The sequence below is a fragment of the Eublepharis macularius genome, chromosome 1 (assembly GCF_028583425.1).
Source record: "Eublepharis macularius isolate TG4126 chromosome 1, MPM_Emac_v1.0, whole genome shotgun sequence".
NCBI classification, from domain to species: domain Eukaryota; kingdom Metazoa; phylum Chordata; class Lepidosauria; order Squamata; family Eublepharidae; genus Eublepharis; species Eublepharis macularius.
In genome coordinates, this window is record NC_072790.1 from 192,794,782 (window position 1) to 192,807,566 (window position 12,785).

General features: G+C 40.6%; 1 protein-coding gene across 2 annotated transcripts in view; it reads left to right on the forward strand.

Annotated features, from left to right (window-relative positions):
* INTS7 (integrator complex subunit 7) overlaps positions 1 to 12,785 on the forward strand; it is a 51,906-nt gene that overhangs the window by 17,187 nt on the left and 21,934 nt on the right. For both annotated transcript variants that reach the window (XM_054995811.1, XM_054995818.1), the window contains exons 11-13: positions 1,230 to 1,469; positions 3,658 to 3,795; positions 4,964 to 5,170. In XM_054995811.1, coding sequence (XP_054851786.1) covers positions 1,230 to 1,469; positions 3,658 to 3,795; positions 4,964 to 5,170 — 585 coding nt within the window. The remainder of the gene's footprint in view (positions 1 to 1,229; positions 1,470 to 3,657; positions 3,796 to 4,963; positions 5,171 to 12,785) is intronic.

A 12,785-nucleotide genomic window follows, 5' to 3' on the forward strand; every position in this document is an offset into this window, starting at 1 on the left:
ATTTCATATAATTAAAACTGATTGAGAATAAGAAATGTTTAAAGAAATATACAGAATATAAGTTAAATTGATTAACTTATATGGGGGAGAATAAAGAGATTAAGTAAGGGAATAGAAAATGGATAAAATGTTATACTGATAATATAAAGATTAGTAATACATGCTAGCAATGTGTTATTTAGAACATAGGATTCAGTAAAGGAGGGGTTAAAGGTAACTCTGTGTTATAAACAAATAACAAGCTTAGAAGAGAGTCTAAATGTATGTTTAATAGATTATATGAGGTAATAAGTAAGTAAGTAATAAGATAGACAAAGGGTTGGAAAACTGTTGGAAGTCAAACAAAAGGGGGGAGGAAAGGGAGGGGGTTAGAAGTGGATATTTACAAAGGGGGAATGTTTGTATTGAATGATTATATATTCTAATCCAATAAAAATTTTATAAAAAAAAAAAAAAAGCAAGTCTGAATGTCAGGGAAGAATTTGCCCTGCATATTCCTGCTAAAGTAAAGAATTACAAGAAGCTCATCTGCGAGAAGATATTTAAGCACTGCTTTCCTATAAGTTGTCATATTGAGCCTATTTATTTAGTCTAAACAGCAAAGATGCAGGTTGTGGTTGCTTCCTTTCTGTCCCAGATGTCAGGGCCGGCAAGTGGATGAAGTAATGCCTTTTATTAGCCTAAGTGGCCTTTAGTTTTTTAAAGGCATGCAATCATGTTGTTCATCTGCCTTATATTTTCAGTGCACTGATAAAGAATATCCTTTTATGCCTTAACTGCTCATTAATTGATTGCAGTCCTTTAAAAAATAACTAATGAAGAACTGGAGTGTAGGTGAGACTTGTATAGCAACCCTGTGCAGAGTTAAGCCAGTTTAATCTTATGTAAGTCAACTGACTTAGACAGGGCTGATTACATAGCATTTCAGTATTAGACTCCTTTATGTCAGACTCGGTTAAATGCCATTTGGTTCTGAATGTTCCCCAGAGGCCTGGCAAGCAGATCCTATGAGAACTTTCTGTCTCTCAGTCACATGCTAAAAACCCCTTGTAGTAAAAATAATTGTTTTCCCCGCATCCACCCTACATATGCTTTGGCAGACTGTCACTGTATTAGGTGCCTGCACAATATTTTTTTAACCTTTGTTTCTAGCCTCTTGTGATTCAAGAAAAAATGCAAATCTTTTGAAAGGTGGCAGATGCTGAAACGATTGTTTTATTTTAATGCAGATTGCTCTCACTTGCATGGTGAAGCTGGCCAAGTGTCGCCCCCATCTGAGCCAGTCTATTGTGGAGTCTTTGTTGACGCAGCTGCACAGTGCTCAAGATGCTGCTAGGATTCTCATGTGCCATTGTTTGGCAGCCATTGCCATGCAATTACCTGTCTTAGGGGATGGAATGCTGGCAGACCTGATGGACCTATATAAAGTGATTGGGAGTTCTGCCTCTGATAAACAACAAGAGCTGCTGGTAAGATGAGGCTTGGGAACATTGTTCTTGATGTATTCTGGACCTGGGTGGAATTGGATCGAATACACACTTTATAAACTACTGGTGAACTTAATTAAAATTGGACCATGTATGGAACAGTCAGTTTACTGCATTGGTAAACACAATGAAAGACATGATGTCTTTTAACCATCTCTTCCCTTTGTAGTGGGCTCTCTGAGAAAACACATCTTTGCCATGTTTGTGTCATATTTAACAGTTCTGTTTGAAAGTACTTCTTGTCAAAGCGGTTACAGAGAAACGCATAGTGTATTTAGATAGATGCTTTGCATAACTTTAAAAATGTCATCGTTCCTGGTTCTTATTGTTGGTGTGAAATGTCAAGTACATTCTGTGATGTCCCCAAGAACAATGATGTCACAAAATGGAAACTATATGCCACCAGCTACTAGCAATGATGCTCAAGAGCGCTGTATCCCATTTGTCAGGAACAAGCAGTATTCCCTAACTGCCAGGTATGAAGGATTGAAAATTTAGGACTGATGTGGACTTTTATGCCTTGATTGTGAATGCTCTGCCTGCTACCAGACTTTTTGCAATCAAGTATACAGAGGGGGAAGTTGATGAGCTGCTGGTCTTATCTAGAGTTGCCAGCTTTTTTTGTTACACTATTTTATTTTTTTAATACTCAAGTGATGATGCTGGAAAGAGTAACATTATTATTGCTGCACTCTAGGCACTTCATAAATTTAAAAAAATCCACCAGAGTCTTGTGCCTTATCTTTTAGACTGGAAGCTTTCAAGACGTGTGACAGAAAGCAAATGGGAGGGCTAGAGGGTGAAAAGCTTGGGAAAAGAGGGGGTTTTGTGCAGGAAAATCGATCTAGGAAAGCTTGGGGGGGGGGAGAGTTTTGAAAAGTCCTTCCCAGCAGAACAAATTTTGATCACTAGAAAGACTATTTCAACAATAGTCACAGCCAAAAAGAAAGACATAGGAGAGAGATGACCAAAGTAAGGTATATGGCTTAAGGAAACAAGAAAATTAATGGGACAGCATACAGCTGAAGTGTTGAAATAAGAAAAGCGGATGATTAAAAAATGAGAGAAATTTAAATTTAATTCAGACAATGAAAGAAAACCATTGAACTTTGCAGAGCAGAGTGATGTGACCAAGTAAAGGAACTTCAAGGAACCCCAAAACGAAAAAAGATTCCAAGATTGCTGCTCTGTTGTCTTAATACCCTTTCAGTCCTGTAGATGGCATTTGTTTGACAGGGACACTGTGTTTATTTTGCCACCTTGGTGCAAACAGTACAGTCGTGAGATTTTTATAGGATCACTTTCTCGTCTTTTGACCTCATGGTGTGGATTTTGGATTAAGAAATTACAGGGGTTTGCTCATGTTTCCTTCTCTCCTGATTGCCTTCTTTTTAAAAAGAAATTATTATAAATTAAAAATCTTTTATTATATTCGTTTTCCTTTTCCCTCATTTGTATGTGATTTTCCAGTAATTATTTCTTGGTAAACAAGGAGGTACTTCAGCCCCATTTTATGTAGGCCTTTCCTGGACTTGATATTAATGCATGAGCTTATTAAAGGCTTTTAAGAATCAAATAGATTCTGAGGGTTGAAGTAGCTTATTACTTGAATAAGTCAGATTATTCCTTATGTTGTATTGGATTCCTACTAATGCTATGTCTTTGTGAACTTGTATCTATTTACCCTATGGCATTGTTTATAGAATTGTTCTCAATATTGATTGTACTAATCTCACACTGTATAATCTGCCTTGAGTCTCAGTGGACTATAAATGACATACGTACATACGTACAACAAACATAAATGATATATTGTGCCTGTTCTCATACATTTCTGTATATAAGACTCAGAGTTATAATTCAATAAAGCCATCCAGTGCTATGGTTTACTAGCTCAAGTCTGAAATCCTGTTCATAACTCTTTAGAACAAAAGCCGTATGATAACTTTTTATTAGGACCACTCAGAATAACACAAAACATGCAGACTTTCAAGTTCTTCAGTATTCTTCATCAGGTTATGTTTAAAAAAGCAGTATCTTGAGTTGGGCAGACATTTACTTGCTACATCATGGCGAACGAGCACTAATCACTTTCAAGTGATACTTATAGAACATGGTAGTGGAGATTGTTATATTTTGGCTTGCCATGTTCCTTTTTTTTCCTCATTAGGTCTCTCTTGCTACTGTGATATTTGTTGCCAGTCAAAAGACTTTATCTTCTGAAGTTAAAACTGTTATCAAACAACAGCTTGAAAATGTCTCTAATGGATGGACAGCTTACAGGATAGCCAGACAAGCTTCCAGAATGGTATGTGCAAACAGTGGCTGTGATACAGTTTTGGTTTTTTTTAAACTATCCAAAAACCCAGAACAAAGTCCACATAATATCTTTTATTCACACTAACCAAATGCTGTAGCATAATGCTTAAGTGGTTAGACTGCAAATCGGCACTCAGTTAGTTTGAATCCCACTACTGCCATGAGCTCAATAGGGTGGCCTTGAGTAAGCCCTCTCAGGCTCAGCCCCTCACCTGTATTGTGGGTATAACAACACTGACTTTGTTCACTGCTCTGAGTGGGGCACAAATCTGTTTAGAAAAGTGGTATATAGGCGCAAGTGTTGGTATTGTAGTTAACAGTACATGAGCTTTTGAGTTCTGCAAAACTCTTTTTCAGGCTGGATGCTACAAAATTGGAATTTGTATTTTCTAAGGATTGTGGCTGTTCCGATAACCTCTTGCTTAAAGAGGCTAGATGTAGCTGGCTACCAGTAATGTTTGAAACAGCTCTGCATTTAACAAAGACTTGCCTAGGATTTAACGCCATGTCTTGAAGCATCTTCTTTTTCCTGAAGAAAAGTTCTGGATAACTTGAAAGCTCACACACTGCTATATGTCATTGGATTGATTGGTAGTATGTGGACTCTGAGTTTTTGACTTTTTCATTTGAAACAGAGCTGATGACAACTTTTTAAAAACCAAGTATGGTCTGTTTTTAGAGTTTATACTGGAAGTAATCTTTGCTATGTATGGTGACTGAAATGCCAGTTTGAAAATGGTTGTTTTGTAACTTCGGTGAGCCTCTGTTCAACTTTCATGAATAAAGCTGTCCTGCTTAAAGTATATTTTGTGTTACATGTTTCGTTGTAAGCTTCAGCAAGCTGCCGATTTCTTCCTAAGAAGTGATTATTTTTCCATAACAAAGATAAAAATGCTCCCCTGTGTGTTTGTGTCTGTGTGTGTCTATCACACTGGAGCAAAATATCTTGACGAGCGATTCCAGGGGAAAGGTGTTTCAGAAAAGCAGATGGGACAAGGTTCAAAGGCCCTTTTCCAAATTTCTATTGCAAATGTCTGGATTTAAAAAACCAGCTCTATTTCACGTGTGCTGCTCTTCCCTGTTGTGTTGCTTTTAAATGCAGAGATCCTCGCACCTTCTCACTCTCTCCCTCTGGCTGTGTCTGTCTTCTGTTGCAGGGTAATCATGGCATGGCCAGGGAGCTCTTCCAAAGCTTGCTGACTCAAGTGGCTTCTGAACACTTCTACTTCTGGCTGAATAGTTTGAAGGAGTTCTCCCATGCAGAGCAGTGCCTAATGGGGCTTCAAGAGGACGATTGTAGTTCAGCACTTTCATGCATTGCCGAGTCTCTAAAATCTTATCACAAAGGGATAGCATCTTTAACGGTCAGTGTAAATTGGTTCTTCTTTCTTCATTGCAGTCTCTAGATTAAAGGAGTTGTCCATTTCAGTTGCTCTTTATTTAGCTAGACTCTTCAAAGGTCTTGGGAAAAGATTCAAATATACATTTCCTGTACTGCAGTGGGTTTAGTCCAACAGTACAATATTTCAGTTTTTATTTATTTTATTTTATTTATGTAATTTATAGTCTGCCTTTCACACTGAGACTCAAGGCAAATTACGCAGTATGTTTGCACTGTCCAAATGAGCCCTACTGAGTTGTTGGTGTGGCTGGTGAAGAACTGAACTACTCTACTGGTGAAATAAACTACCATATTTTGACAGTACAGGCAGAGCAAGAAGTGCTCAGATGCCTGCATTAGTTTTTTTTTCTTGGACCCTTTTCGCACTTACGGTTTAAACCGCCATTTATGAGCATTTTCCCCGATCGCAGTGGCTTCGGCATTGCACCTGTTCATTGCACACTGTCCACTACAGTTTCGATTTGGCGTCTGTGCTTCATTTCAAACCCACTTTGAAGCCTCGGTGTAGTTTCGGGCTTTCAGGGCTTTGCAATTCACGTCACACATGTGTAGTAACATTGCAGTGTTGGAACCCATCCCCCCTTTTTGCTGATTGGGCTGTCCCCTGCCCTTTGGAGAGGCAATTGGTGGCAGAGTTCTGGGGGAAAACATGTACCACTCTCATTTATTTTTTTTAAATCAAGCCAGGAAAGGGTTAAAATGCTGCAGATTCATCCTCTCCCGGCAAGCTGAGGCTTTGTTTCCAAAGGGCTGTGCAAAATGCTTGGGGTTTTTTTTCCCTTTGCCAAAGCCTGAAACATGCCTGGGAGGGAGGGAAACTCAGCCATTTAATCCTTTCCTGGCTTTTAAAGCCAGGAAGAAGTGCAGTAACATTACAATGATGCAACATTGCAACCCATTCTTGTCTTTAAAAAAAAAAAGTGTGTGCGCGCATACCCTAAGGGAGGAAGGAGAAAGTAGCTATTTAACCCTTTCCTTGCTTTTAAAGCCAGCAGGGAATTAGCAGCAAGCTTAGGAATTGTTCCTGGCTTTGAAAATAAATAAAAGTGTGTGTGCATACCTGGGAGTAAGGAGACCAGCGGAGAAGCAGCCTTATGACCCTTACCTTGCTTTACTAAAAAAAATGGTGGACAAGGAATTCAGAGAGCTGAGGAGTGTGGGAGTGGTTAATTCTGCACAAACCAATCAGCTCCTAGGGAAAAGGAGAGGGGAGGGGGAAGAAGCAAAAAGTGGCAAAAGTGTTCACATTAACAAAATGTGGGCCAGCTGCCAGTCAGCAGCGGACTTAAAAAAACATCGTGGTATATCCGCAGGGAGAAAAATCGGGGATACAGCGAACAAAAAGCGGGACTGCGTCCCATGACTGCTTTGAAAGTGTGAAAACCTTGCAAACATGGGATGCGGAACAGGTACAAACACGCTCTAAAAACTGAGTGCGAAAAGTACCTTGGAATGGAATGCAGAAGAGGCAAGTTGGTACAATAGCAAAAGCTCCTAGCTGCCTCTTGAGCAACTTGGAATTGCTTGCTTAATCAACCAAGTGCCATAGTTTCCTTATACAAAAGTGAGCACCTTCATTCTGCCCATTTTAAATCAAATGTTGCCTTTTTTTTTTTAAATAGGACTTCTCATTTTTGAAATCTTTAAATGAGGAAGGGCAAGTTGTCTTGGTGTGTTGGAAATACAGTGCCAGCTGAGGGGTTGCAGCTAACTTGTATTTTGGCTTCACATAAATAATACCATTTGCATAATGTTTGTAGGAATATTCTGGATGGTGGCCTGGTTGTTTCACTCCTGTTGTGTCATAACTTTATTCTGGCGAAAGTGAGAGGACTTGAATCATCCACACAGTCTTGAAATGGGTACGGAAAGCATGGGGTTGAATCCTATGACTCTTTTGCTAATAGCCAGTGGAAGGCAAGAAGCCTTCCACTGGAAAAAGAGCCTCTAATGCCAGGAGAGACTGCCAGGAGTTGGAGGGACACTCTGCAGTTAGTGGAGGGGATTCTTGATGTCCAGCCCATTTGATTCATTTGTTATTTTGTTTACTTTAAAGATTCACATACCATGTTTCTGTCTAAAGTGGCTTACTGTAATAATAAAAAACAAACTACTAAAATATTAATTAAAGCGGTGTAAAGCAGACGTAGTAATACAGTGGCATAGAGATGAAACAGTTCACAATGCTGACAGAAGTGGGGCTTAAAAACCCAAACTTAAATAATCAAAAGCTTGGTTAAGCAGAACAAGATTTCAGCTGGTACATAAAAGGGGACAGTGGTGACATCAGGATAACATCTTTCAAAGGGAAGTTAGACTACTGGGGAGCAACCATGGAAAATACCTTTCCTCTAGTAGATTTCCACCTCCCTTCAGATGACAGCAACCAATCTGGCTTGGTGATGATGGCGTCCTGTGCCAGGCAGATTTGTGTAGTGGAATACAGTCCTTTGAGGTACCCTGGTCCTCGACTGCTCAGGGTTTTAAAATGCAAGATTACCACTTGGAACTGTACCAAGTAACAGACTGGAAGCAGATTGGCCTTAACCTTGCACAAAATTCGCTTATTACAGTGTGTCCCAGTTAACAGCCTAGCCTACTTGGGACCAGCTGAACTATGCAAAGACATTTGCAGCAGGGTGGTGAAACTGATGGAGAACACTGAATTTGCATTTTCAACTACCCCCCTGCCATATTTCACTTAGCATATGAGTTGTGAACCAGTGTAGTGTAGGAGGCAGCATGTTGGATTAGAGCCAAGGAGACTGGGATTCTAGTTCCCATTAAGTCCTGACGCTCGCTTGGGTGACCTTAGACTAGTTACTGACTCTTTCTGACCTCCTTCACAGGATAAAATGAGGGCACTGCCACGTATTCTTTCCTGAGCTTCCTGGAGGAAAGTGGAATGCATATAATACTGCTGTCATGCGTTCAAACGTGGCTTGGCATTTGTAAGGGCTGGAAATCCTTAATCCCCTCAGGGGAGGAGGCTGTAGAAAAGTGCCTCAAGGGGAATCTGTGTAGTTGTGGTTCATAATTTGTCAGTACTTGACATAAATGTTGAAGGCTATCAAAATGTGTATTCAGAACAAGTCAGTTGGGGTGCTGGAAAGGGGAGGACAGGCACAAAACATATTTTAGCTTGCCAGTTTGGTTAAATGACTGCTGTCTTGGGTCTTTACAACATGAGTGCGAGCATTCCTGAGTCCAGAACAAGGCAATTTATTAGCTCAGGCAAGCAGAAATGAAACAGTGCTCATTTTATATAGAGCAGAAAATGTATTTAATTGCTTAATGTGACAAAAATAGTGCTAGTTTGAATAGAAAACTCCAGTGCAAGGAAGTGGGTGCTTCAGTTTGTCTTTGCAATGTATGCATCTGATAAGGCTTTTATTACAAGGGCTTAAGCAGTTGCTTTTTTAAAAATGAACCTTTAGAAAGGTGAATGTGTAATTTGTTCGTCTCACTGAGCAAACGCTGATTTGCTTCTTTTCTGTGTCTTTGGCTCTGTCTTTTGAATGGGTTTGGAAATAACAGAGCTTCGTTTATTAGTTGTGTTAGCAATATCCGTACAGCAGCGGCAAGGTGTTCGTTGAAAAAATGCTGCTGCTGTTGAGGTGGTATACAACCTAAGCTGTGTATGTGTGCTGTTTATGAATGTTGCCTCTTAAGCTCTTTCATTTCAAGCATAAGGTTTCAGAAAAATGCCAGGAGAGGATTGAATTATATGGGATTCAATGTCTAATTGTGTTATTATGGATGGAGTGGAGTTTGCATTTGCAGAGCAGGTTAAGTGATTGGTGGAGCTCATGGACCCAGCCGTGCTGTTTTGGAAGGAAGGTTGGCACGGTGGCTCAGGCTGCCTTCTGTCAGCTGCATCTGGTTCACCAACTCATCTTTCTTAGACAGCCAGTCTGGCCATGCTGTGCCATGTATTTGGAACCTTGTGGTTGGATTACTGTGATGTGCTCTTATGTTGGTCTGCCCTTGAAGACAACCCAGAAGCTACAGCTGGTCCAGAATGTGGCAGCCCAGTTTTTGTTGAGACTAGCTGATGAGAACATTCTTTGCACATTTTGAAACTGCTACCTTGACTGCCAGTGTGTTTCCAAGTTCAATTCAAAGAGCTGGTTATGACTTTTAAAGCTCTTCATGGCCTGGTGCCCATATATTGGTTCATGTGCGCCAGCTAGTGTCTTCAGGCTGCCACGTGCTGGCTGTTCCCGTCTTAGGGTGGCTCACCTGGCATCAACCAGCTCCTGGGCTTCTTTGATTGTGTCTCCCATTCTAGAACACGTTTCCTCAAGAGGTAAAAGGAGTCCCCTAGTTGGAAACCTTCAGAAGGCGCTGCAAGACGTTGGTTTGCCAGGGCTTTTGATATGTACAGCAGGCATCTTTTGGGGAGGAGGTGTATTTGGGTTTGGGTTTTTTTTGTATTTTATCTAGTTTTATCTGCAAAGTTTTAATTATTACCTGAGCCAAGAGGCAGGGTACAAAATTTTAATATATTTAGGCAAGCCAATGAAGTGGTTTCAACACCCAGCAGACAAACAGCAATATTTTGTATCAGCTGAAAGTTCAGAGTTGTTGTAAGGGGCAGTTCTTTTTGCATGTTGTAGCAGTCTAGTTTTGAAACTACTGAAGCATGGATCAGTATGGACAGATCAACAGAGTTTAGTAACGGCAGCTATTGTCACATCAGATCTAACTGAAAAAAAGTTCCTAGCAACAGCATTGACCTGATCTTCTAACAATAATGCAAGATTTAATAAAATTCTTGAGCTTTTTGCAGTGTGTGTCAGCTAAGCTGCAACCCAAAACTATCTAAAATGGGCAGAGCAGTCCCCTTCAAAGTCTCTGCCTTACTGATGAGCATCATTTCTTTGTTGTCTAGATGCAGTTTCAGCTTGTTTGCTTTCAGTTGCTTGACCAGACACGAACAGAGTACAGACACTGCCAGTTCTAGAGGGCCTTGTTGAAAGAGAGATGGAGCTGGGTATCATCAACATATGAGACTCAACTCCAAAGCTATGGAGGATCTCAGCAGTGTGATATGAAGATTATAAATGGTACAGACAAAAGAATTGTCCTCTGTGGATCACTACAGAATAAATTGCATGGGTTATTTGGAGTCTTCCATTTTCTGGGTACATCCAGAAGAAAAATATCAAAACCACTTCAACATAGAATCTTTTGGTCCAGCTTTGGTCTCAAAGCATCTCAACAATATAGATGGTTTGTAGATGGTTTGAAAGCAGCTGAAAGAGATGCATTTTCTGAATCTATTGGTAAACTGAGATTGTCCACCACTAGAGATAATCTCACATTTGAGTTCCCTAAGAAACCTTGGACGTATGCTATCAGGACCTGGAGACTTATTGGCTTTTAATATCCCCAGTGGGTCTTGAACTTCATCTCATTAACTCAGTTTGACTCACTTCTCCAGATTCCGTTCTTGAAAAAAGTGGCTGTGGCCTGAGTACATGCCTCACACTTTCTTCAGTGAACACAAATGCAAAGAATTCATATAGCTTCTTTGCCATCTCCTCATCTTCCTTTAGCAATCCTTTTATTCCTTGGTCACTCAAAGTCCCAAATGCTTCTTTGACTGGTTTCCTGCTCAGGATATATTTTTAAAAATGATTGTTTGTCTTGATATTTTTAGAAATCTGCTCCTCAAATTCTCTTTTCATTTGCCTAATTATCAACTTACGATTCTTTAACTAAACCCTGTACTCCCTTCTGTTCATTTCATTGGAACATACCTTCCTTTTTGCCTTTTGTGGCCTCCTTGACTTGGGTTGGTAACCATGCGGGCATCCTTTTTGACCTGGCAGTACTTGTCCTAAACTGGGTAATGCTTCTGTCTGGGCTTCAATTAATGTGGTTTTAAATAGCATCTAGGCATCCTCCAGGGATTTGACTGTCTCGTGTTTCTTAAGCTTCCTTCTAACTATTCCCCTAATTTTTGTAAAGCTCCCTCTTTTGAAGTCAAATGTTATTGTTTTGGACTTTAAGGATAACTTCCCATTGACAAGAATGCTGAACTTAATAGCATTGTTCCCAGTTGGTGCAACAACACCTGCATCTCTTACCAGGCCTTGAGCTCTGCTCAGAGCCAGGTCCTGCCCCTCTGGTTCTGTAGCCAATTATGTCATTTCTACAACATGACTTGAGCATATGTTTCCTCAGTGAATGGGAAGGTAGTTGAAGTCACCCATTATCACATTATTTGCTTTAGTCACATCCTTTATTTCCTGTTCATCTCGAGATCATCCTCAGGAGTTTGATCAGGTAGGTAATAGTACACCCTCTACTTTTAAGTAACCCTTAGGGCCCAATATTTCTACCCATATTGCTTCTGTTGGGGAGTTCATTCTCTTAATGTTTCTAACTTAATGTTGAGAGCCAGTTTGTTGTAGTGGTTAAGAGCCCAGGACTCTAATCTGGAGAACTGGGTTTGATTCCCCACTCCTCCATTTGAAGCCAGCTGGGTGACCTTGAGTCAATCACAGCTCTCTCAGCCCCACTCACCTCACAGGGTGTTTTGTTGTGGGGATAATAATGACATACTTTGTAAACTGCTCTGAGTGGGCGTTAAGTTGTCCTGAAGGGTGGTATATAAATCGAATGTTATGTTATTTATTATAACATTTAATTCTATCTCCTCTTTGACATATAATGCAACACCTCCCCCAACACATCCCTCCCTGTCTTGCCTGTATAGCTTATATCCAGGGATGACTATCTCATTGATTTCCCCCTTTCTACCATGTTTCTGAGACACCCATTATATCAAAATTGTTAGTTAGCACTAAGCACTCCAGATCCCCTGTCTGGGTTCAGAGGCTTCTAGTGTTGTCATGTAGACACCTATAACAGATTTCCCTCTCCAACAACCCTTCCATCCCTGGACCCTTTTGTTTCTGCACATGGACCTCCTTTTCATCCTACTTCCACTCCCAAATATTACCCCTTTGGTTCAAGTGAAGCCCATCTCTTTTGTACACTTTCAGCCTGTCCCAGAAAGCTGCCAGTGCATAACAAATCTAAATGCTTCCTTCTAGCACCCCTTTCTCCTCCACACTCTGAAACCCCTAATCTGTGCCTATCGAACTGGTGTGTGTGGACCTGGCCTGTAACTTTTCTGCTTAATAACGTACTTTTTTTTTTTCCAGGACCACATGACTATATTTCTCAATGTCACTGGTGCCATCATGCACCACGACCGCTGACTCTTCCCTTGCACTGTCTATCAGTCTATCTGGACCGTATGTGATGCCTGCAACCTTTGCAGCAGGCAGCAAGTCACCATGCAATCAAAATGCCTGTCATAGCCAATGCTGTCTATATTCCTAATAACTGAATCACCCACTACCAAAAGTCCACCTCCTCCCGACCCCAGGGGGGTATCCTCGGTACAAGAGGATAATGGTTTGTCATCCAAAGAAGGTGTCCCACATAAGGATCATATCCCTTCTCAGCCTGATGCCCTCCAACCTTGAAACCCACAATCTCCATGACAGCAGAAGAGCTGTCAGCACAGAAGTGGGACTGTTCTAGTAGGTCCCTGAAAG